Source organism: Sprattus sprattus (genome assembly GCF_963457725.1).
Source record: "Sprattus sprattus genome assembly, chromosome: 1".
Taxonomy (NCBI): Eukaryota; Metazoa; Chordata; class Actinopteri; order Clupeiformes; family Clupeidae; genus Sprattus; species Sprattus sprattus.
In genome coordinates, this window is record NC_137920.1 from 74,835,526 (window position 1) to 74,861,041 (window position 25,516).

At 42.6% G+C, this 25,516-nt stretch overlaps 1 protein-coding gene across 4 annotated transcripts in view; it reads right to left on the reverse strand.

The window, feature by feature from the left end:
- gabrg2 (gamma-aminobutyric acid type A receptor subunit gamma2) overlaps positions 1-24,653 on the reverse strand; it is a gene marked incomplete at both ends in the record, with an annotated part of 44,076 nt that extends 19,423 nt beyond the window's left edge. Inside the window, 6 exons of one of the 4 annotated variants that reach the window (XM_080856345.1) lie at positions 7,340-7,477; positions 9,101-9,183; positions 9,714-9,934; positions 13,824-13,891; positions 16,056-16,198; positions 24,586-24,653. In XM_080856345.1, the coding sequence (XP_080712471.1) occupies positions 7,340-7,477; positions 9,101-9,183; positions 9,714-9,934; positions 13,824-13,891; positions 16,056-16,198; positions 24,586-24,653 (721 nt within the window). Of the gene's footprint in view, positions 1-7,334; positions 7,478-9,100; positions 9,184-9,713; positions 9,935-13,823; positions 13,892-16,055; positions 16,199-24,585 lie in introns of those variants that run through there. The other 3 variants (XM_080856347.1, XM_080856348.1, XM_080856346.1) reach the window with 3 other exon arrangements.
- Positions 24,654-25,516: the final 863 nt, after the last annotated feature.

Below are 25,516 nucleotides of genomic sequence, written 5' to 3' on the forward strand. Positions count from 1 at the left end.
GAGAAACAGCCACTGGCCGGAGCTTCTGCGGCACTCGCTTAAGTGCATTGCCTCATGGCAGAATTGAGTTATGTGCTCTGATGGAGCCAAAGTGAAGTGTTCATCTAGCCAAGTATAGATTTTTTAGGGGGAAAAAATATTTTGTCGACACACACAAACATCAACATTTTCTGATGCTTTGACAGTGTGTTGTGTCCCGGTGACATCGCAAAGAGACTATTTCTATGTTGACTTTAGACAGATGCTATTTCTATGTTCACTTTGCAAAGATGCTATTTCTGATAAACACTTTTGCCTTGCAGCTAATCTGTTTCATTGATATATGGATTTCATAACTGCTCAGATATGTATCAAGCTAGCTAATACGTTGGCTACATTTATAAATCTGATTAAGATTCATCTTTGATTTCTGAAAAAAACGAAATGCCAAAGCCAGCTTTCCTTGGCAAGGAAGCTGCTCTACCAACTCCGCTCAGGCAATTTGAAATTTAAATTAGACTCGGAGACCACAGCAGCCTTCAAGCGAGAAGCTTCGGATCCCCATATGAATCTGCAGAGGAAGACCACAGAAAGCCAAAGATCACATCCCCTGCTGTGCCCTTTCCTTTGAGCTCTTAACTCCATAGTGCCACGCATGCTTCATCATCTACAGCACTCATGATGAAAGGAAGCTGAATGTAGTTGTATTAGAGTCATATTAAAAAGTTGTCATCGTGCATAAGGCCTCATTGACTTGTTTAATTAGTTTTAGTTAGTTAAGTCAGCTGGTCGGCAGTAAGAAACATGGTGTGTAGCCCATTGGGTAAGGTGTAAGTTGAAGTGCTCTTGCAAACTTGCAATCTTGTGAATTCAATTCGGCTCCCTGTCAGGTGTACATTGGATGCCCCCTGCTATTTTAACCACTAACATATGCACTGATCAACACTATAACGTATGCATTAACTGCAAAAAAAAGATTGATTCGTTTTGACTGCACTAGAATAAATACAATAAAATGTAATTGAATAATACTAACAAACAGTTTTAATATTATTCACTCACATCTGGTTAGCCTCACAAAAAAACACCTCAGTCTCTAATACAATGGTTGTAATGAGTCATGCTAAGTCTATGTGGCTGAAAAGACTACTATTGCTGCTGTTTGTATTACACACTGCGCATAGCACATGCGAGAGTGCCCTGCATTCGGTACCAGAAATAGCTACTGTCTCTTGGGTACGCCCTCAGATCCCGTGATAAGATCGTGCCTTGGCGTTCGGCTACTGTACACCTTTATGTCTACACTTCATATCTAAACACACCAAAACAAATAAATAAACACAACGACAAATCAATCGATACATAAATAATCAATCAATATATAATGATTCAAACACCCACCGCTGTCTTGAAATCACATAGACACGGACCCACACAGAGAACACTGTCTCTAGTTGTCGCGTCTCACTCATTCACTCGACATAATGCCACTCTGATCACTTATTTGAACCCATTTAAGCACATGGTTTTTGTATTCTTCTGTTGCTTACATTTACCATTGAGCGACAACCTAATTTCTAACAGCAAACTAAATATAGCTGGGATCCTTTAAGCTGAGATTAACCAACTCCACACATCAAGAAATCATGAGTCATCTTGAACTCTTCCCAACTTCAATTGAATAATCACTAGTAAATACCATTATCAATAACTACTGACTTGTACTCAGCATATAGCATGACTGTGCCACAGCCAGTAGGTATTACCAGAATGCCCCCATTCATCTTGAAGATTTCCTTAATTTCCCCTCGGGATCAATAAAGTATCCATCTATCTATCTATCTAAGAAATAGGCATGCAATGATGTAGCCTTGTGAGATGTGACTAAAACACAGTGCATGTGTATGAACTCTATGTTTAAACACAAGAGGTCATTCTCACCGTGACTCAGTTTACCCAGTGCAGTTGACTGCCATGAGATACACACATGCCATCGCCCCTCTCTGTCTCCTCACTTTTTCCCCTTATTTTCTATTTCTCTTTCTCACTCTCCCTCCCTCTATCTCTCTCTTTCCTCCTCTCTTCTCTCTCCTGTGTCTTGGCATTCACAAGCAGGATGCTGCCTCTGAAAAAGTGTGTGTGTGTGTGTGTGTGTTGGGGGGGAGGGGGGGGGGGGGGGGGGGTTGAATAACCGTGCACCCTGAACTCTCTCTCTCTCTCTCTCTCCCTCTCTCTCCCTCTCTCTCTCTCTCTCTCTCTCTCTCTCTCTCTCTCTCTCTCTCCATTGCCTGCTGCTGTGAACTCTGAGGGCTCCTGAGCCCATTTTTTTCCCCTCCTTCCTGCTTTCGTCGTCCATCGCCCGCGGATGCCTCCTGTCAATGTCTCATCTGTGAACTGTGGGCCTCCATAATCAGTGCGGGACGCTGACGAGTCCCGGGGCCTCCTCCTCCACTCAGGCCAGATCACACAGGCTGGCGCACACAGACAACAGAGGAGCACCGTATTCGCTTGTTCGCTCGCTCGCTCGCCATCGTGCCCGCACTCTCGCCCGCTCTGACGTTTAGAAGGTCACTCTAAGAATAGCTCTCACCGAAAAAACAACGGACCAGGGAAAGACGCAAACACATATACATCCGCACCAATATTAGCGAGAGAAAAACGTATAGAATTTAAATAAAAACAATATTTTAGTCCTGAAACCAAAGTTCAAGACAAAGATTGATTTACAGGTTGAACTCATGTGTGCTGTGTTAACAGAAGGGCACCACTGACGATGGAAAGGCCATGGGTGTGAGTGCGCACTTGCTCCGGATAAACACCCGTCCTTTGGAAGCATTACTGACGATGAAGAGGCCATGTGTGAGTGTGCTCGTGCTTTTGATAAACACCCGTCCTTTGGAAGCATTACTGACGATGAAGAGGCCATGGGTGTGAGTGCGCTCGTGCTCCTGATAAACACCCGTCCTTTGAAAGCATTTGTTTTGCAGATTTGCTAGAAGGGGGGTTCGTAATGAACACTGGGAGGTCCTGCACAACACGGCTGATGATTAATGGAAAAGCCTGCGAGACGCGTGCTGGTTTTACGACCCACCAGGAATCCACAACCTTAATGGAATATAATGCTCAAGCAGTATGACTGACCATATGTTTGTCTCTCATTCTATCGCTCTCTCTCTCTCTATCGCTCTGCCTCGCTAGTGCACTCTCTTTATCTCTGTTCCAACATGCCTCTTATTTTTCATGTTCCGTCTCAGTTTCTTGATGGTCCTCGGCTATTCATCTCGTGATCTACAAAAGACCCTGATCCGGCTTGATCTGCCGATCATCCAGCTGCCGGTGGCCTATATTATCTATCTTATGGCTTAGCGCTTCGGCGGAGCTACGGGGTTAAATGTGCATTATGGCGCAGCCGAGAGCATCTCAGGGCTTTGGACCCTACAATGACCAAAATGGGCTTTCAATGAAAAGCGCTGTCAATGTTTGCTGTGGTCGATGTTGTCTTTTTGAAAATGCACTGTCCAATGTACAGCATTCACCCGAGGTTGAGCTCGGTGGAAGGAGGGAGGAAAAGAGATAGGGAGGGAGAGAGGGAGGAGAGGAGGAGAGGAGGAGAGAAGGAGGGGGGAGAGAGAGAGAGGGAGGGGGAGAGCGAGAGAGAGAGGGAGGGAGGGAGGAGAGGAGGAGAGGAGGAGAGGAGGAGAGAAGGAGGAAGAGAGAGAGAGAGAGGAAGGGAGGGGGAGAGAGAGAGAGAGGGAGGGAGGGAGGAGAGGAGGAGAGGAGAGGAGGAGAGAAGGAGAGGGAGAGAGAGAGAGAGAGAGAGAGAGGGAGGGAGGAGGAGAGAAGAGAAGGAAGAGGAGAAGAGAAGAGAAGAGAAGAGAAGAGAAGGAGGACTGTACTGATTCCAAATAGGAGCCAAGGACAGGAAGTGCAGTAGACCGACAGCAGAGTATTTTTCTCCTTTGTGTAAAGTGACTGGAGTTGTTTTGGTTGTGTGCTGGGCTGATCAGAGATCAGACATGTGCAGGAGGTAGACAGGGGACTCTCTGAGCTGCCGCGATGTGACAGCAGAGCCTCTGACACTGCCAGTGGATGGGGAAAACACACACACACACACACACACACACACACACACACACACACACACACACACACACACACACACACACACACACACACAAACACACACACACACACACACACACACACACACACAAACAAAATCCAACACAACCTCCTTTAAAAGCCACAGCTGCAGGGGAGCAGATGGCAGGTCATTTTTATTTCTTTTTTTGAGCGAGTGAGAGGGAGAGGGAGAGGGAGACAGAAAGAGTGTGTGAGAGAGAGAGAAAGAGAGAGAGAGAGGAGGGGGCAAGGGAGGATATGCCAGAATGTATCACTAGTTCGCATTTGAATTTGAAAACAAAAACAACAAGGGAAACTAATGCGTTCTAAAAATACATTTGAATTATATATTCGAGAATGGTTTGTGAGCCTGCATCAATTTGTCGTACAGGCCATTAACCAAAAGCACGGTGCTCTTGGGCCTTGATTTAAGCTTACACCTAATTGGATTTGGCAACAGTCTCCTCTTAGTGCCTTATGAGGTCCCACTGAGGTTAGGTGTGGAGACCCATAAAGCGACGGCACACCGTAACACACAATGCCCACGTTTGGGCTCCAGCTATCAAAGAAAACACCAGAGGAGGGGAGTAATGGAGTACATGTTGTGGCGTGACATGTTTAGAATATTAAATATGAGTACCTGCATTCAGACGTGGTGGTAATTAGAATACAATTACATCGATCACTCGAAGGGATCACTTTTTGAATCTTCATGTGTAAGCTGTTTGCCTTTCAAATTAAAATATTCCCGTAAACCAGCGTTTTCTAAAAGCCAGCGTTTTCCTCAAACCGACGTCGGTCCGTGACGAGGAAACTGCTGGTCCGCAGAACCGTACCCCTGCCAGAGGCCAAGCTTGGTGCTGCTGTAACCCGCCAGGTACCCACACCCTTGACTGTACTTATTGCTTCGTAAATTGTATTCCTGCTACCTGAGTTATTGTTCAGTCATGGCGTGTTCAAAGCAAGCAAGTCTGGATGCCTTTTTAAGGGAAACAGCCAGCAGCTGATGATGCAAATTTAAATGAAGAACATTGCCGGTTTACTCGTTACTATGACCCATATTGTAGTAAGTTACATTTTATTTCCAGTGATCACTTTAGCGAGTTTGTAGGTTTTTTGAGCATTGTTAGTTTTGGTAATGACTTATGTGCAATCAAAACATTGCTGTTGTAGCTTCTTGGACACAAAGGATGTTAATAATGTTTCATACGCACATAGGCCTATTGGCAAATAATACTAATGATATCAATCTATTCTTCCTACAAAGGGGGGGGGGGGGGGGGGGGGGGGGTGGGCGTTATGGGTGGTAGTAGTGTCGACGAGGGGTTGGTGTTGGGCCTTAAAAACCCAGTGTCTGACATAACTGTTTCAGTCATAAAATGGAAGATAATACTGATGGAATCTTAAATATCGCCTTGATTAAGCTAACGGAATGCTGATTAATGATATACCCAACTTACCCCTTTAATCAAACCCAACTACAAGTACCTATATGTATTACATGTCACAGTGAGTCCAAAAAACAAAATGACAAAAAAAAAAACATACACTGTAGTGACCTAAATAATGTAAATAATGAATAATGCTACTTCTTTTGCACTTCTGGTCAGATGCTAACTGCATTTTATTGGCTTTGTACCTGTACTCTGCCCAATGACAATGAAGTTGAATCTCATCTCTCTAATCTAATCTAAATGTCCCTTTCGTCCCTCGTCTACTCTACCTCTCATCGTTTTTCAGCGTTCTTTAGCCTCCTGGGCGTGGCTAATGCGAGGGTTGGGACCGGTTAAACACAAACAGCAAACAGCTGGAGAGCGAACAACAGCAGCAGCAGCAGCGCGTAACTCAGGCTCACAATGTGCCTTTGTTAAACCGCCTCCGAAAATAACAAGGGCTGCCTGAGCCGCTGATCAGGATCCAGGAGGGAAACCTGAGCTTTATGTGACGATGAGCAGTCATTAAGCGGGGACCATCCAGATGTACAGGAGAGAGAGAGTGAGAGAGTGAGATAAGAGAGGGGTATAGAGAGGAAGTGGGCAGTTACTGTAAGTCTGGGAGGATAGACAGGTTCATATGAACATAGAGAGAAGAAAAGAGAGAGAGAGAGAGCATATAAGTGTTAGCGAACAGGAAAAAGAAAGAAGTTGAAAGAGCAAGAATGGCAGAGAGAGAGACAGAGAGAGAGAGAATATCTTTTCATGCAGCTGAAGCTTCTAATTCCCAGTAATGGATCAACGGTAATGTCCGGGAATGGTCCGATAAGCCAGTGTTGTTTGTCTGTCTGTCTCTGTCTCTGTCTCTGTCTCTGTCTCTGTCTCTGTCTTTGTCTCTGTCTCTGTCTCTTTCTCTTTCTCTTTCTCTCTCTTTCTCTCTCTCTCTCGCTCTCTCTGTGTGTCTGCCTGCCTTTATGTTAAAAATGTAGACAGCGGATAATATGCGGTTTCAGGCCAAGAATAAGGTTCCTCTTCTCGATCGATTCCCATTTAAAAGCAAATAGTCCCCATAACTGAGACATCTCTTTTAAATCATTCTTAATTTGCTCACCCCCTCCACTAAAGGGGTCTGTGGCTGGTGGCATCCATTACACATTTATTGTTTCTTTGGGAGAGAGTTTATCTATATTTATTTATTTATTTATTTTATTTTTCGTCCTGGTGCTACCCATTAAGGATGATTAATATAGCCAAGAGCCTAGTATTTTCCTCTGTGATCAAACAGAGTGATTTAGAGGATGGCCTTTGAAGCCTGAGACTGTGTGGCATTTTTCTCTCTGCGACTGTAAGCTCCTGACAAATACAATTTATAGCATGCGGGGCCAGCGGCGCTCCCGTGCTTTGGCCCGCATCCAGCCGAAGTAAATCCCCCCCGAGTGTCAGACGCGCATGAACTCGTGCTACACAACAAGCGTCTGAGACACTCACTCGCTCCTTCCTGCACGGATGCGGTTCGAAGTGACGCGTTCGCTGGTTCAACATGCCTCCTGAGACCGCTGGCTGCCTTGCTTTTTAATAACAAAACAAACCCCTCGCTTAATCATCCTGTGCAACCGCGTTGACGTGCAGTTAACTGGCGATCGCATGAATATGAGCGCAGTGTCTGCACATCATCAACGCAGGCAATTATTTTCTAATTACCGGTATTTTTCTAATCTCTCTAAATGATCGTGATATTAATTCTAGGTCAAATCGCCGAAGCCCAGATGTTAACAGCAATAAGGGGGGGGAACGTTGAACCTTACCTGAGACAGTTCTCACAATCTCCGAGGTGTTGCGGAGTCCCACGAAGGAGAACTGGTAGAGCCTCCAGGAGCGGATGTCTCCAACCTCCACAGAGCTCCTCTTCCACCTGTACACGATCTCCTCCTTCGGGTAGCCATCTTGGGTTTGGATAGGATTTTTAAAAAAAATAATAAAAAGAGACAAAACAATCAAACCTTCAATTTCCCTAGGCAGCCCTTCACACAAAACGCTTTATTAGACGTCCTTTATTGGGTCTTGGGTTGAGAGACTCATTTGAGATTGTTAGGCCCTACTTTTTTTCCCACTGGAATGTTAATTGAGGTTAGGAGTACGGTAATAAAGATGGACCTGAAAAGTGTGCGTCAGCAATTGTGGAGGGAATCTTAAACAGTGATTTAATACGAATAATGATTGACCTTGTGTCAAGTCTCTTTTGATCCCGGTCCAGCAAATAAGCTTGGCAATCGAAAACTAAGTGGAGTGCGCAAAATGTGAGGACTTTCCAAGGGGGGTGGGAGAGGGAGGGGCGAGGAACTTTAATGGGCTTTTTAATTGAACGGCCCATAGGCATCATCTTCTAGCGGACACCCAGGACAGACCTGGACGGACAGTCATCTCTCCGACACCACCCAAAACCCAGCCCTCAGCCACATAAGAGCAATGTAATCTTTCCACAGGATATGCTTTCATAATGGATTATTGATTCCAAAGGCCATTTTTTTTTTTTGGTCTTGAGCAGGAGCTCAAATGTGTGAGAGGCTTTTCTCAGCTACCAGGGCCTGAAGAACTAAAAAATAATATATAAAAAAAAATAAAAACAAAAAAATGAATACGAACGTCTTGAGTAGAGTGTGCCGCACAGAGCCGAGAGCCGAGAGTCGGTCCTCCTCTGAACCCCCTTCAGGGGCCGACATGAAAACTCCACTCATGTCATCCCTGGGGGAGTCGCCACGGTGCTCATCAATTTAACATGATTTTTGTTCTCCTCTTTTTCTCTCTCTCTCTCTCTCTCTTTGCAGGCAAATCCATGTCTATTTAAGGAGCTCTTTAGTGGGGGGTTGTTCCTGTGGTGAGAATGCTGCTGCATCCAAGCAGCCAAGCCACCATAGAAAAAAAAAGCCCTTTCCATCTCCTGAAACTGAAACTAGTGGCCGGAATGTGAACGAGAGAAGAGAGAAAGAAGGATAGATAGAGAGAAGAGAGGAGAGATAAAGGGTGGAGGAGCAGGACCCAAATATTCTTCATGTCTTTGTGCTCTGAATACAAAAGCAGGACAGCCATCTTTTTTTTCCTCCCACAATATCTGTATTAAATATTGTCAGGAAAACGTTTTTTTTTTTTTTTTCATTTTTTTTTTTCTGTTCAGTGCTTCAGTGCTTATCTGTGCTCATGCTCTGTTTCTGTGTGTGGCTGTTATGTTTAGAGAAAGGCAAAGTTAGAGTAAGACTATTACGTTGAAATAAAAATAAAATATTAGATAGAGAATATGAGAGAGAGACTGAAAGAGAAATAAGAAAGGAAGGGACATAGAAGGAATGTGGGAAGGAAATAGAAGGGAGGAGAGAGAGGGAGAGAAATAGCAAAAGGGAAAGAGGGAAAGGGAGAGAGAGAGAGAGAGAAAGAGAGGGAATGAGAGAGAAAGGGAGAGGGAATGAGAGAGAAAAGGAGAGGGAGAGAAAGAGAGAAAAGAGAGAAAGGGAAAGGGAGAGGGAGAGAAAGAGCGAGAGGGAGAGCGGCGGAGAACATATGGGCAGACTTACAGCTTGAGAACTCCAGGGGACAGGAGTGTTCATCCATTGGAAAGTTGTTCAGTTTAAGTTGGCACTCGGCATCTATAGTCAACCTGCAGTCAGAAAATTACCTCTCAGTAGCAAGCCAAGTCTTATCCAACCGTTGGACATGAACACCCACTTCACACTACACAGAGCGCCATCCAATTAAACAGGAAAAGGGAATCCGGCGAGAAAGCATGGCTTTGGCTCTCGGCTCCACACAACAGTCACATTAATTACTCTTATAAATATTGTGTTGTGTAATGCTCAGCAATATATATATATATATATATATATATATATATATATATATATATATACAGTACAGTACGGAAAACTCCATATTTTCACATAAACAACCAGCATGGATCATGTATGACAAACTAAACTATCCATGCACGCCATAATAATATTGCTGTTCAATTTATATAATAAATCCAATATAATATAATAAAATAAATTGCTGCATCATGTATAATGTGATGGGCATAAATGTATGTATTTGAGTATACTGTGTCTGGTAAAGCAAAGTGCATCACTGGCTGATATATTATGTCCCTATCTCAGAAACGTGGACGCCATCTTGGTCATATTGCCATACCTCAGGGTGTAGAGTATGCGTCCATCGTTCCAGATCCTCAACATCCTATTGGGCGTGGTGATCCAGTGGGCGTCTGCCTTCTTGGAGTTACGGAAGAACGTGTCTGGGATCCAAATCTTCCCCACCATGTTGCTGTTCAGGCGAAGCACCTTCATGGTGCTGTTGAATTTCAACCGCCTGTCATACCAGGTCTGGGCAAAGAAGATGTCGATGGTGTACTCCTGTTTGACAGAGAGACAGAACAGCCAACCGATACAGAAGAAAATCATTAATAAAAAAGAAAATGCATTTGCATCTGAGAGAGAGAGTGAAAGAGTGTATACTCAGGAACACCTTGAAAATGCCCTCTTTTGCACACAGTGTTATGAATATACGCCGTTTTACAAGTTGCCAACTCTCCTTAAGTGCCGGTTTATGACAGTCCTTTCTTGTATAAAATATCACTGTGTGCTTTGTGCTTTTAACTTCACCGCCAGAAGAGGGTAAAAGGTTCCTATTTAAGCTGAAAATGATTATTCTGATTTCATAAAGTCAGTTTACTGGGACCTGTAGGCCAAAGGGGTGTACATAGTCAGAAAAAAAAGAAGGTGAACCAAGGCTTCACAGCACATGGTCTTGTAGGTGCTGTGTTGACGGAACCCCTTTTCTCGAGGACGACAGGAGTGTTAATCCTTTGTGCAAATGAAAGAGTGTGTCTGAAACGAGCCGTGACGAGCCAAGCAACCTGCAACCTGAGAATTAAACGCGGAGAAAAGGGCAATTACGGGGGCCTCCTGTTTAGCAGTTGACATTCTCCTAACTCTAGGGCCTCATTATGGTAAGCCCACTACCCTGACATTAGCAGTCAAAGACTAGCGAGAGGGATGGGAAAAATACTTAAGGAAAGAGTCACACAGACACACACACACACACACACACATACACGCACAGACACACTCAGTCTTTTTTCTTTCTTTCTTTTTTTCTCTCTCTCTCTCTCCCACACACACACACACTCACTCTCGATTTCTTTTTCGCATAGACTTTCACCTCTCCTTTCCCTCTCACACACATACACAAGTACACACAAGATTATTGTTTTCACGATGCTCATTTCATTTTTTCTTTGTTATCCACAGGGACAGATATTAAATTCCTACTGCTATTGATTGGGGACTTCCCACAGCAGCCAATGCTACTCGCGCTGTCACATGCAAGTACTCAGCCATACCTGATAGGTGAAAAATCACCCTAGTTAGTTCAGGACTCCGGAGCTGCATGAAAGTATATTTATTAGACAGACAAACAACAACAATTGCAATTGGGCTCCCCTCCCAGCCGAGGCTGACAGTGAAGCCATGATAAACTCTTCGCACAAAGTTTATATAGTCAGAAGTTTAGCTTTGTGCAGGGATGATCACGTGGTGGATTTCTCACGTCCGAGGCTCCCTGTCTTGCAAGGATGGCAGTTTTGCACAAGGTCGGAAGAAGCACAGTTCCTTTCTTATCTCCTCTGGTCTTAACATGCTCTTGTTCATATGCAGACTTAGTGGCACCTAATATTCTAGTTACACACACACAGAGAGAAAAGCCATGCTCCTGCTTTCATAAGCACATAATTCACAGGAATATATTCATACAAGTCACTTGATTATTATATTCTTAAGTCATTAACAGTGTTTGGAAATAATCTCTATCAATACCCAACAACCAAACCTAAACAGTAGATCCTGAGCGGAAGGGTAAAAACAATGCACAACTGGCTGGTGACAGCCGCACCCGGCATTGCATAGACCTGCACATGGCAATATGATTGTAGCCTGGCCGTTACCAGACTGTGACTCCATTTCATTCCATCATGAGCTTGAAATCAATTCAGGCGGAAATACGTAGGCTGGTGTCACCAGGCTAATATGATTGGGCAGCAAGGATGTCACACCAGAATACTTATGTGCTCCCAGAGAACCGCTATCTCTGGAGCGGATCTGTTTGGGTCTGGCCCGGATCGGCCCCGTATCCGGCCCGGAATCTGAGCCGAATTTTGGGACAGATCTGAGGTGCGTTCAAATTTTGTAGGCCGAGGCAGACGTTCAGGGGCGACGGCGTTTACTTTGAACATTGTTGTGTCAACATTCTGGATGGTTTGGTTTCAAACCTCACTCCAGCGTCCATGTTTGTTTTACCGAGAACTACCTCCTCCTCAGACCGTTTGTGTGTGTTTGCAAATGTTCGAAGTGAACTGAATGTAAATGAAAAACTGTTTAAAAAAACCTTTGTTTTGTTCCCTATTTTCCCTGCTCCTTTCTCAGTTTAAAAAAAAGAAATTCTGGCACAAGAAGGGCCCTGGGGTTCGAAGGGAAGTGTCGGTTTTAAAAAAAAAATGCCAGGAAGAACAATCCTGGGATTTGTGTGTGTGAGGACAGAAGCATTAATAATTCACTTTTCTACAGAGCTTATCCAAGCAATAAAAACCAAATCCCCACCATAGTGTCACCGATCCGGCTACAATCAACACACTCACTTTTATTCAGTGGAATACGTTTTTTTCCCGCAGAGAACCAAAGGCTTGTGATGTATACCAAATGCCTTTTCCTTTTTTTCCGTCTTTCTATCTCGCACTCACATTCACACACACACACACACACACACACCCACACACAAACACCAGATCAAAATTGACTCCCAGCCCTGGCATTCTAGCCAGAAGAGAATATGTGGTCCGTGGCTGACTGAATATAAAACTCCCCTCTGAGAATAGGCAGCAGTGTGCCTCACAAAAGCACCCTCCCACCAAACCCCTCCACAAAAAAAGTGTTTTGTACAACACATTCAAAGAAAGATGTCAGTAAAAGTGTTGTGTTTTCTTTGCAAACCAAACAGGATTGCACAAATAAAAAGAGGATATCTATGAAGTTCCCCTACACTCATAGATATGTACGCCCTGAACAGCATTCATTAAATATAGGACTACAGTGTGAGAGACCGGTTACATATAGGACTACAGTGGGAGAGACCGGTTACATATAGGACTACAGTGGGAGAGACCGGTTACATATAGGACTACAGTGTGAGAGACCGGTTACATATAGGACTACAGTGTGAGAGACCGGTTACATATAGGACTACAGTGTGAGAGACCGGTTACATATAGGACTACAGTGGGAGAGACCGGTTACATATAGGACTACAGTGGGAGAGACCGGTTACATATAGGACTACAGTGTGAGAGACCGGTTACATATAGGACTACAGTGGGAGAGACCAGTTCAGCCAACCTGTGGTTTTACACTAAATCCTCCAACCACTTCCTCCAAATCCCACCCACACCCCCAATCTGAGCCAGTTAGAGTAGGGGCTCAGGCCTGATTAACAATGGGCAGATCAAAGAGTTGACTATTTCTTACCCTTGTAACAGGAGCTCTGTGCGTACACTTTTTAGCTAAGGCTTTTTTTTTTTCTTCTCAGTAACGGTAGCACTTGGCAGTAATTGAAAAGGGGTTGGAAATGTTGGAATGGATTAACACTGAAATTGGAACCTTAGTCAGGAATTTCTCTTCTCCCCTGTGCTGGTAAAAGAGGCATCTAGGGTGAACTTCTCGGGCGGAGAAGACCACTAATCTTGCCATATTCATCCTAGGCTATTTATAGAGTGCAGCTTAACTGGGATGCACTGCCTGTAAATAGGCCTGCGCATCCTGAGGATGAGCCTTCTGCCAGGTCTCATTCTTGCAACAGCACCGAACTGTGAATGCAGGCATCAATCAATGAATAATGAGACGATCTGCGGAAATCCAATATCATTTTCAGTGTAGAGCACTTATGAAATAGCATGCGCTTCCTTTTTTTTTTGGCAAAAGTGAATGAAGTCTTTTTTTAATCTTCTCATTTTGTCTTACATGCCACAATCACAGTTTAAAAAATAACAGTTGCTTTTTTGTTGTTGTTAAAACTAAACATACTATTTAACTGCAGCTTATTTTTTGCAAATCAAAGCCCAGCCCACACAGATTTACTGTAATACATGCAATCTTGTTTGACATCAGTCATTCAAAATAGGCAGTGGTGCTCGTGAAGTCGCTAGTTACATTATCAGTGTCACAGGAAATTACATTTTAATAGAGATTAACATACCATGTTGATGGCATTTACTGGCCCAATGCTGTTGACAAACATGTCCGTGTGAATCACCGTGGGCTTCACTGAAAGGAGAGAAACAGTAGTTGTGATGCACATTCAATCCAACTTTCATCACTATCTAGTTTCATTTTCATAACTGTCTAGTTTCACTTTCATCACTATTTAGTTTCACTTTCATAACTATCTAGTTTCACTTTCATAACTATATAGGCCCAGCTGAGGTGCCATGACACAGAACAGGTGAAAGCATAGAGGTGATTTAGAAGAACAGACTCTATGAGATGCTTTCTGAAGGCCCCCCCAAAAAATTGCTTCTCTTATACATTGCTCATTTGAACAGTCAGTTTAATTTATTCAATCAGCTCGACTTCAATATTTAATCAGTAAAACATTTTATTTGCTCTAAATCTGGCTGGACCGAATACGGTTTTATGATTGGCTATGTATCTCTCTATTCTTTGGATCGGTTGATGTTAGGTGCATGTCCGTTGTAAAAATTATTAGGCTAGCTATCCCTTCTAACATAACATTTAGGCTAAACAGTAGGCCCTGACCTTAATACATAAGTACAATGTAGGTTATAAACTCGTCACCTAATAGGTCAGTTACAGTTTACTCTGCTGTAAGAGAACTACCACATTTCATTTGACCAGTGGCTTGTGGTTTAGGATTCTCACACTTTGGGGACCACTGCTGCAGTTCAACTGGTCGAGCAAGAACCCTTTAAGGAACACTTTGGGAACCACTGCGGTAGTTTTACTGGTCAAGCTTGGTGCTAAGAACAGCAAGGATAAGGAATCCATTCCAAGGAAACCCCCATACTGGCAAAATCAATAACCCACACATACTGAAATTGCTTTGGATAAAAGAGCATCTGCTGGATAGTCCTTTTATTTACATGAAATAAACTTCAATGCCGTTTATTTACTACATTGTGCATAATAGCAGATATAGTAAGAGTAAGGGTGTTTTTATCATAAATTCTCATGATTTCATTCGCACAACACACACTGAATCTCAGGCACAAGTGCCACAGTCCTGTGGCCTTCACAAGTAGGTTAAGGGGAAAAGAGGCTTACATCTTATTCTCGTGTAAGCCAAGTTCATGACCACAACTGGATGGCAAAGCATTACTATTTAATCACAAATTCTTGTCTTAGTTTGTGTTACTATAACATGTGGCTAAGCTAGCTTCACAAATGCTCTCTCAAGGTATTGTGTCAGTGGAGAACGGGTTTTATTTCAAAACCCCCATTTTAAACACACCCTTTCATATTCAGATGTTTTTGCTTTTACCGTAAATGGTAATTTTACAAATATGATCAGCCAAGACATCAGCGACGCATTCATAAGCACACGTATTTTCAGAGAGTAAATGTATATTTTTCAAGTGAAACATGCAAATTCAGATTCGTCCAACTTTTTGTCATCAATAACCAAGTCGCAGGCATGTAAGTGCAAGGCTGATCTACTGTCTAGAATGGTAGAACTTGAATGGGATCCATATAACTCAAGTCCACGAGATTCTCTTTCATATGGCACTTTAGTTTTAAGTGCACCCCCACATGATTTGTTCATCAGAGCCACTCATGACTTACAGTTGTTATTACACCCTGACAGCCAGGATGCTGCATGCAGCATATTTGTCATGCTTGCAAAAAAGCCCCAGGGATGCTTGATACCCTCCGGATGACTAACAGTGGTGATCTACAGCACACTGTACAGGAGGGCTGTGTTAGACACGCTCTTAGGCGGAGTCTCACTGGAATACGCTGACGTGCATCTGTCACTGGCCTCTGAGATGCAGTTATCAGGGCTGCCATGAATTAAAACGTCGTAAAATGCCTATGTAAACATGGTGATAATTCTGTTTTACTCATGGCCACTAGTGATATACTGCACATCAACTTGGACATTACAGCACTAAATAATATGTACTTCTGGGGATAGAAGCATTCTAAAGTGTGTGGGTGTGTGTGTGTGTGTGTGTGTTGGTTGGGGGTGATCCAAAGGGAGTTAGACCAGGGCATTGACCTTTAACATGTCAGTCGTTAGTGAGGGGATAAAGAGTCAGGTACGTTTTTCAAAAGAGGCAGAGAATCTTCCACCAAGTCCCTGGTTCTAGATGAACCAGTGAAATACTCTTCCACTCACTACTGATCACTGTGAGACTGATTTCTCAGAGAATAGCACAGGGCTCTAAAGCAATATGTTAGCTGCACCTACCTCCAATATCGGGCCGCAGCTTGTTGTCGTAGCCATCGAGCAGGCTGTTTAAGATGTGAGTGACATCACTCTCGTAGACTTTGGGGGTCAGCACCCAGGTTTTGTTTGCTACCTCATCGTCGTCATTCTCATTTTGGAGGGAGCTGCCAAAAAACCACAGTACATGCATTAGCCTTCAATAGCATAAGCATTAGCACTCAATAGCATACGCATTAGCGCTCAATAGCATTAGCATTCAATAGCATAGGCATTAGCACTCAATAGCATTAGCCTTCAATAGCATAGGCATTAGCACTCAATAGCATTAGCCTTCAATAGCATAAGCATTAGCGCTCAATAGCATTAGCCTTAGCCAAGGTGAAGCAATAGAATTTCATAAGAAAAAAGAATGCCTTGTGAACATATGTGTTAGCTAAGACTTCCTGACATGTCTAGCTCCATTTACACAGCCTTGTGTATTGTAGCAAAAGTGTACTGTTAAGGTGATTTAGTACACAGACATTGTATACAACATAATGAGTGCCTGTGTTTTACTTTGCCTATGCTCAGCATATGCTAGAAACACTTTACACTCGCTTGCTTCTTTAAACTCACATAGGATTTGATAAAGCACATTATAAAAGTTCTGCTCATGTCCCTATGATAAAATCTCATGAATTATGAAAGACAGAATGCACAAACACTTGCTTCCCAGTACAATAATAGATACTGATAATGTGGAGAGAACAGTACAGTGAGAGAGAGAGAGCGAGAGAGAGCAAACTCCTGCCTGTCCTTGTTAAATATGTCCCTTCATGAAACATTGATCAGTGTTTTGTTTTAAATGGACATGTCCTGCATCACTCCCATATGAGAAACACACACACACAGACTCACACATAAACACACAGACACTCACACACAAACAGACAAACGCACACAGACAAACACAAAAACACACACACACAGACAGACACACACACACAGCCTCACACATACACAAACAGACAAACACACACAGACACACACACACAGAGACACACACACACACACACATACACACACAGACACAGAAGTAATGGCCACACCTTGCGGAGATGTCTCAGCGCATTAGAGATCCTTGGGAGAGCCCTAATGAATATTTCCTACATCGCCTTAGCCGGGGCGCTCTGGGCACATGACATGTGAGCAAAGTGCTTTAGAGCTACAGTGAGCCGAGCAGAAGGACAGTGTGCTAGGAGACGCGCATACAATAATAATGAAACATTAGGGAGTGGAGAAGCACTCCCTTTGAACTGGAGAGTGGAGGGATTTTTTTTTTTTTTCATTCCCGCTGGATGTCAATGAGTTTCAAAACACCTCTGATTGCCTTAGTGGCCATTTTAACTCTGACTTACTAATTCAAAGCAAAGTAAAGTACATTTTATGTTCAGAGTACTTATATGTTATGCTATGTTATTTTATGTTATGCTATGGTAGGTTGTTGTGCGGTGTCTTGTCCTAAGAATTTCAATGCCAAGTCTGACTCTGTTTTTCTGTGTATCTGACAAATAAATACCTGAACAAAACTTGAACTTGAACTAAATACCCCCACATGGGGAATTTTGATCAGAGTAGTCTTTGTGGCAAGTCTTCATATGCAAATCTATAACATTGGCTGCCATTGTCATATCAGCATGGGCCTGATTCTAATATGCTGGAGGGAAACAAAACATGGGTGTTTTATACACTGTGCCTAAAGACGAAGCACATGGGCACAACAGTGAGCAACAACAGTGTTGCTTTGTTGCCAAATAGAATGCTTCAAATTGGCGGAGCCATTATGAAGAAAGACAGAGAGACAAAGAACGAAATAACTAAAGAAAGAATGAAAGAAAGACACAGATCGGGACAGGGAACGAAAGACTGAAGCCCCAATTATTTTTTGCACTGAAGACATCACATCCACGCAGTCGGCATCCACGTGATGCAGTTACCATGGAATCAGGAGGAAATCTTAAAGAAAAGTCCTTGAAAGGAACACGTGCTGGAGGAGGCAAAGGCACGACACTCCACTCAAAGTTTGCCCTGAAGTCCAACACTGAACTGAAAAAAACAAAACAAGGACGGGCGATAGTGCCGCCTCTCTGATGGCTTTCCTGTGTACTGGGGCATTGTGCAGGCTATCTTGTGCTGACCCCTCAGTCTTTTTCCAGATACCAGTAAGTGCTTCAGAGAATGGTCCTATCCATTAATTCTTCATTGTTTCTCCGTCTTCCAGAGGTGACTCGGCCATTTATTGTGTCTGGGTGGGGAAAAAAACCTCATCCCAGCACAAACTTACAAAGCCCATGTACAGACACAGACTGGTGGTGTTGTACTGCTATGTGCACACATCCCTACTTCCCCTCCCTTTGCAGAAGTAAACAAAAAGTTTGGCCAAGGTGGCGGAGGCTGAAGACTACATACAAACATTTATCAGATTGAAAGATATCTAGGCTATTATTAGTGTCTCCATAAACATCAACTTATATGCATATGTTATCTGAGGCAAACCCACCCGGATAGCTGATAGTCTAACCATTGATATTAACCGACGAACCTACTACTGAGCTACTTGTTAATAGCAACTACAGGATTGTGTTTCAATTCCATTCATAAATTCAATCCAGCACTCTGAAAATGGATCGAGGCTCTGTAGTTCAAAAAAACTGAGCATTCCATCTCAACACAAACCAACAAACACTTGGGGATTTTAGTGCTTAAAAACGCAATTCCTGACAAAGTGGGCTTATGCCAGTGATGACATCCTTGCTTTTCATTGCTGTTTTCGCTACACTGATCACCAGCGCCTCTAACATCACAGTGACAAGTGCCCAAGTACTATGTATACTGAAATTTCTTTGCTCGGATATTGATTGATACATTTTTTTGCAGCTTGCAGACACTTTGAGCATATCAAGCACATATTGCGCATATCAGGGCCCGGTCCTTTCCAGAGTTAGTCATATCCTGGGTCAAAGGTGGGAGGTAGTGGGAGGGCTACGGTTCAAGGGCTTCAGCCGTAGGGTGAAGGGGGAGAGACATGAGGTCTGAGGAGAGACGTGTAGGGAGTAGAGAGGAGCAATGCGATGCTAATGCTAATGCTAACGCTTGGCTCCTCAGCATAGCTAATGTCTGGATGTGGCGAATATAAAACAAATATATAAGACCAGTTTATTTTAGTACAGACGCGTTTCGGCCTTACGCCATCGTCACACACTGACGATGGCGTAAGGCCGAAACGCGTCTGTACTAAAATAAACTGGTCTTATTGTTAAAAGAGAAAAGCTTGAGAGTGCGGTTTTCATTCTACCAATAGTTTACATTCTTTTACTCGCACCCGAAAACGCATTTATATATTTGTTTTGAAGTAGAGCGCGCCTATCCCTACGAATAACGAGACAAAGAGACTAGCAGGAGAGAAGCACAGGTCGACAGGAGTGGAGGAGAACGGAGAGACAGAGATGGGTGAGAGGATGAAAAGATTTCAATCTCAACACAATAGGGCTTTGTATTTCATTCACCAAGTACTATCATTACTCAATATGTATGACACACTGGATTTCTTGTTTTTTTTCTTCTAATTCTATTTTGACTGTATATTATCTAATAGTGAAAGGTTTGCTTACTACAAGTGTATAACAGAGGTACGCTCATTAGTGTGAATTACATTTATTTGAATTTTTGTTATTTTTCCTGTCTTGTTTTTGTCTATATATGAAAAGGTTGCTTATCAAAATATGTAATGTAAAAAGGGCAGGTAAAGTAAGCTATAGCTTCAGCCTACATCTTTTGGTCAATGCTGTCATGTTCTTTCCTGTTAATGTAATGCCTAGTTGTTATTAAATTATTTATATGTGTATTATCTTAAAAATGAATTCCTACTATTACAGAACCAATGGAAAGGTGAATGGATTGGGATGAATGGGTGAAGATTTGGGTGTGTAGACATGCAGCAACATTCTTAACCAATTAAAGCCTATGGAGAAATGAAGACTTGATTGACCAAACAGGAACATCGTAATCAATGTTGCCATGTGTGAGGGGTTAGACACAAAAGTTTCAGTTGAATGAAATGGCCTCCAAGGCCCATGACTCAAAGATGGTAGAAGGATATCTTGAATGTTATACTGAAGTGTTAAATAAAGTGCGTTGGTGAGGTAAAGCAGAACCTACACTCTTGATGGACGAGAGGGAACGAGGTTAGTACTTTGCCACTGATCTTCCTGAACGCAAATAAAGACATTTTTTAAAAATGAATCACGATCACTTCAATTTTATTCCTTTTCATGTTTTCTAAAGATTCCCTGATTGGCAGTAGCATCAATATGAGGCTTTGATGTAGATGTCAGTGGCATAACAAATAAAAGCCCAGCTTGACAAGGCCAACGGTCTGTATGAAACGCAAAAGAATACAGAAGAAGGAGGCCAAGGAATAAATGAAGCAAACTCAGCAAGTTCAGCTCACTTCGAAGGGCTTGTTTATCTTTGAAAAACTTCACCAATCCATTCCTGTTAAGGAGGAGGCTGAATAGGGAAATATAGTGTTCACATATGTTACTACAATGACGCCAAAGCAATAGAGGTAAAACAGATCGAAAGGCAAATGTAGGTCTCAAAACGCCATAACACTGCAAGCCATACCACAGCCCAATACGTTCCTCCACATGCTTTAGAGAAGATGGTCTTATATCAGAGGAAGGAAACCACTAACTCAGTGATACGGAAGAGCAGTCACCATTTTTAGATAAAAGGATAGAGGATGCAATTTTTTGATTCCACATAAATAATTTCCCTTGACCTCCCACAGTAAACACACATGTATAGAGCAGTGATCGGCCACAGAGATCGCTCCTTAGCATGGAGCTCTTAAAGGGAATGCAAGTTGACCTGTAAAGACCACTAATTCCCTAATTAGCTCTCTCTTTCTCTATCTCTCTCTCTCACTCTCAGTCTATCTCTCTCCGCAACTCTATTACAGACACTGTTAAGCCTGGCTAAATACGATTTGCTCAAGAACGACACAGCGGACTGATTTGGTTGAGGTGTTGATGCATCTATAGGAGGTGTGAGTAGCATTGAAATGTCAGTATACAGAATACACCAAGGGAGGCAGTAGTAGGCTCATTTCAAACAGGCCCCATGGACTCAACCAGAGGAGTGGCAGACATGCGCCCTAAAGAGGGCACTTCTTCTGATAAATCAAAACATTTGGAGAGACACAGCTAGTAATGGGTAAAGTTGAGTACTATGAGTTAAAGAGAAGGGAAAGATACTGTAGAACTATAAGTACTACTGTAGTCTCAATGTGCATGACAGCATGTCAGTAAATATATGATACCCTCATCCTCTATAGTCAGTTTACATGTTCAGGACAGAAATGTTGTAGACATAAAGCTACTCATAAATTAGATTTCTTTAATCAATTGACAGGCTAAAATAATAGTTTCACCTTTTCTCACTGTAAACAGTAAAATGGCAACAACCTAGCAGCACATAAAAGATAATTTCTTGAAACCAAAAAAACTCTTACTAAGACTTAAGAATGTGCCATTCACTTTTTCTGTCAGTATACTTAGTCGCTACAAAAATATTTTTACATAAGAATATACGAGTCCTAGGGGGGAACAGTGGCGCAACCAGTAGCCCCGACCACATTTGGAATTGATGCCCATGGAGGACACAGGTTCGATTTCGGCCTGATGTCATTTCTCCTGTCCACTCCCCACCTCTTCTCCCTCTCATTTCCTGTCCCACTCTTCACTTCAACTATCGATTAAAGGCCAAAAAGCCCAAAAACCAATCTTTAAAAAAAAAAAGAATGTAGGAGTCCCTGTAGTCTCCTCTACTGATATACTGACCCCACTTATACTGGCTGTCCCTGGGAACTACAGTATACATATTATTATATCGGTACATGATCTTACAAGATGTACTTGGGTTAAGGTTAGAAACATAATAATGTGTACCTAGATAACTACAGTACATATTATTATATCGGTACATGATCTTACAAGATGTGCTTTGGGTTAAGGTTAGTAACATAATAATGTGTACCTAGATAACTACAGTACATATTATTACATCGGTACATGATCTTACAAGATGTACTTGGGTTAAGGTTAGAAACATAATAATGTGTACCTAGATAACAAGTACATAGTATTATTAAGTACTTGTGTAAGTACACTGCAATAAAGAAACTTCAAATGAAGTGTGATTAGTAGGGTTGCTCGGGTTGTGCATAAAAGGGTCAGTAGTAGCATTGTTTATAAGCATTGAGCAGGTTCCTTTGAACTAGTCAGCATTGACTCATCACCACAATACTCACAATACACAGCAACACTACTTCATTTTCAAACACATACGTAGCTGTTAAAGAAGAGTGACTTTTGGTCGGACAGCGGAAGTGGAAGCAGCTGTATATAGGCTGAGACACACCACAGGAACATACAGGCTGTGTGTACACACTGAGTAGTTCAGGAAGAGAGATGCTGGGAACATTTGCCATGATTCACTTTGAGTGTTTCCCTGTCAGATCCAAATTACTCAGCCGCCGCTATGCCGAAAGCCAAACCGATTCTCTAAATTACTCAGCGTTGAACACAAGTGTCATACAGGGGTGATAACAAAATCAGCTGTTTATGTAATGAAGACAATCACAACTAGCAGACTGGACTGCAACTGCCACAGTGAGGAGACTTGTCTTGATGGCGCTATGACATATCTGGGCGATTAGCAGAGGAATGTCTTCACAGGGGAGGCCTTAGTGCCCCTGGGTGAAAAACAAGGCAGTTATTAGCACCTTTGTTCCTGCGCTCTGTGTCTCCGCGGCTGCAGTGTTTACAAATACGGCCCTGTATGGAACAGCTCTGTGCCAAGAGAAAAATGCTGGCTATCCGTTTTCCCCCTGGAAGTGCCGATGGATTCCAGGCAACTGCTGCCAATTCAAACCTGTAGCAATCCAGCTGAAGCAGTAGATTAGAAATGGGGTATATCAATCAAAATACTAAGACCACTGTGCCGAGATCTTCACACGACTCTATTTCAGGGCTATATACTCGATGATTCAAGTGAAAGACCACCTAACATATATCTTTTAAAAATTCACATAAAAATAAAAGTACATAAAAATGTGAGCATTCAACCTTAAAAATGACAGAACAGAAGCTACATCTGCCAAGGTGTTGTGGCCAACCTGTTATGAAGACATCAACATTTACAACCTATCATGATTTTCATTTCAATGGGTAAGGCCTACACATAATGGAACGATCACTACACAGAACCGCTTATTATACCCCTTGGCTATTCTCGTTTCCCTCTTTTGCTATTCATAGACTATAAAGCATTTCATTTGTACCCATTAAGCTCAAATAAAGCCTACACATCACAGCTAACAAACAAGTAATGCTGTTCAAGTGCTTCAGTATAGCCGAGTTAGCATTTACTAGTTTGTTAGCCCTCACTGAACAATCACCCATGCCTGCTCAGGACAAGGCTTCTGGGGTTTGATCTAGGCCATGGTGATTCGTGGCCGCATTTTCAACAGTGCAGGACTTCATGTCGAGAAGGGGGAAGACTGATGCATTGCCCATACTTCCTCAGCCTAGGGCAGCTCCAAATGGACGTCAAAGGGGTTCGATTTTCATTGAATCTGTTCATATTTACTTGGGGGGAAACTGATTACCTTTCATGATAGATCTTGCGCCTCCTACAACAACAGCAGTTTGTGAGACTACCGTTTTGGGGCGACTAGATGATATGTGAGGATAAATACGTTCCACATGCCACTTGTTTAGTGACACAATACTTGCTTCTGTTATTTTGTATGCACTCAACTGTATGCCTTCAATCGAATCCTTTGGTTTGTAGCATATAACATCATATGAACTTTAAACATCGAAAAATGCATGCACCTGAGGTATCGATAGGGTTGAGTAACGTTTGTTGAAGTAACACAGGAAGTGTAGCCGATGGCTACAACTTTGCATCTCCATACGTAACCACACCGAAACAGCTACACACGCTCTTCGCACAGACAGGGCTTCTTGGGATTACGTTTTACCATATGTCGTTACGTTTTCGATGCACAGCCAAACATTTGACGGCTACTGTTGATATTATCTGCGATGCAGGGTTCCTCTATCAGCTATACACCCACAAAATATGTCTGCGAACCCGGATGTCAGACGAACCCACTTTTCGTGTAATCGGATCTGTCTTAAATCACACACAGTCAAAATATCTGATAATTATCACAGCTAGCTTGCCTTATCTCGTTTAATCGGTACCTCCAAAGCCCTCGAATTCCGACTGATCATTCGACGTGAGATATGCCTTCAGTAACACTAGAACGCTGTAGATTCTTACAGATTTACGTCTTCTTAACGAACAGAATAGACCATTACTATGAGAAGATGTTACTTGACGCAACCATTACACTGTAAAGCAGTTGAATGCCAGCTTCACATTAACAGAGAACACATTCCAGCAATATATCAGTCAATTTACGTCGGGACCCGCTTACCTTGAGGGAAGATAAACGATTAAAAACACAAAGAGAAATATCTTGACTGAAAAGCCAGGCTTGAACATCGCTGTCGACCATTTACATGGTATATTTTCAGAGGCCAGGAACACCATCTTCTTTTCCTCTTTATTGCAGATGGACGTGTCCCTCTATTTACTGACTACCTTCGCTATGACACATTACGTACATACCAGCTCGCGTTATAATTCGGTCCTGAAAATCTGAACCCGCTACGCTGCTGCGAGGGGCAGCCACTCAACTGATAGAAAAACCTCTCCGATATCTAAAAAATATTAGGAAATTACATAAATAGAACCGCTCCGGAATACCCTAAAATCCAGCAGCTGGGAAATATATTGAAGCCTCAGTCTGAATGCAGATTATCGCTGGGGTCAAAGAGGAACTGATGCACGTTGCTGCAGCACAGATCAACACATGCGTGGTTTCATCGCGCGGCTTCAGAGCCAAGAGGAGATGAAGTAAACGTTAGGTCGTTGCTATTAATAAAACGGAGAACAAATAACAGCCGTTAGTTTTATTTTTCTCGACAGGAGATGTTGCTACTTATACTGTGCGGGAAAAAAAACAACACGTTATTATCGGTTTAGCATCGTTCTATCAAAAATATACCCAAGCAAAGCACTGATGTCTAAGACGCGTGACAAAATAGTCCACACAGTATGGAGAGGCGTAAGAAACGTTCTCGCGTGTGAGTAACCCGGGATCAGATGTTTTATGTTTCAAGCAGTCATCCGTTATAAGAACATCAACCCATTTCTAGTGATGCCTTATTATTGAGACGGAGAAGCCCCCGTGTTTTCAGCTAAATGGTTTCTACATGTATATTAGATTTAATTCATATTGAAATAGTTTAAATGCATTTCAGTGAATTGCAGACGACAGCTTCCATGACTAAATCAAGAGTTTT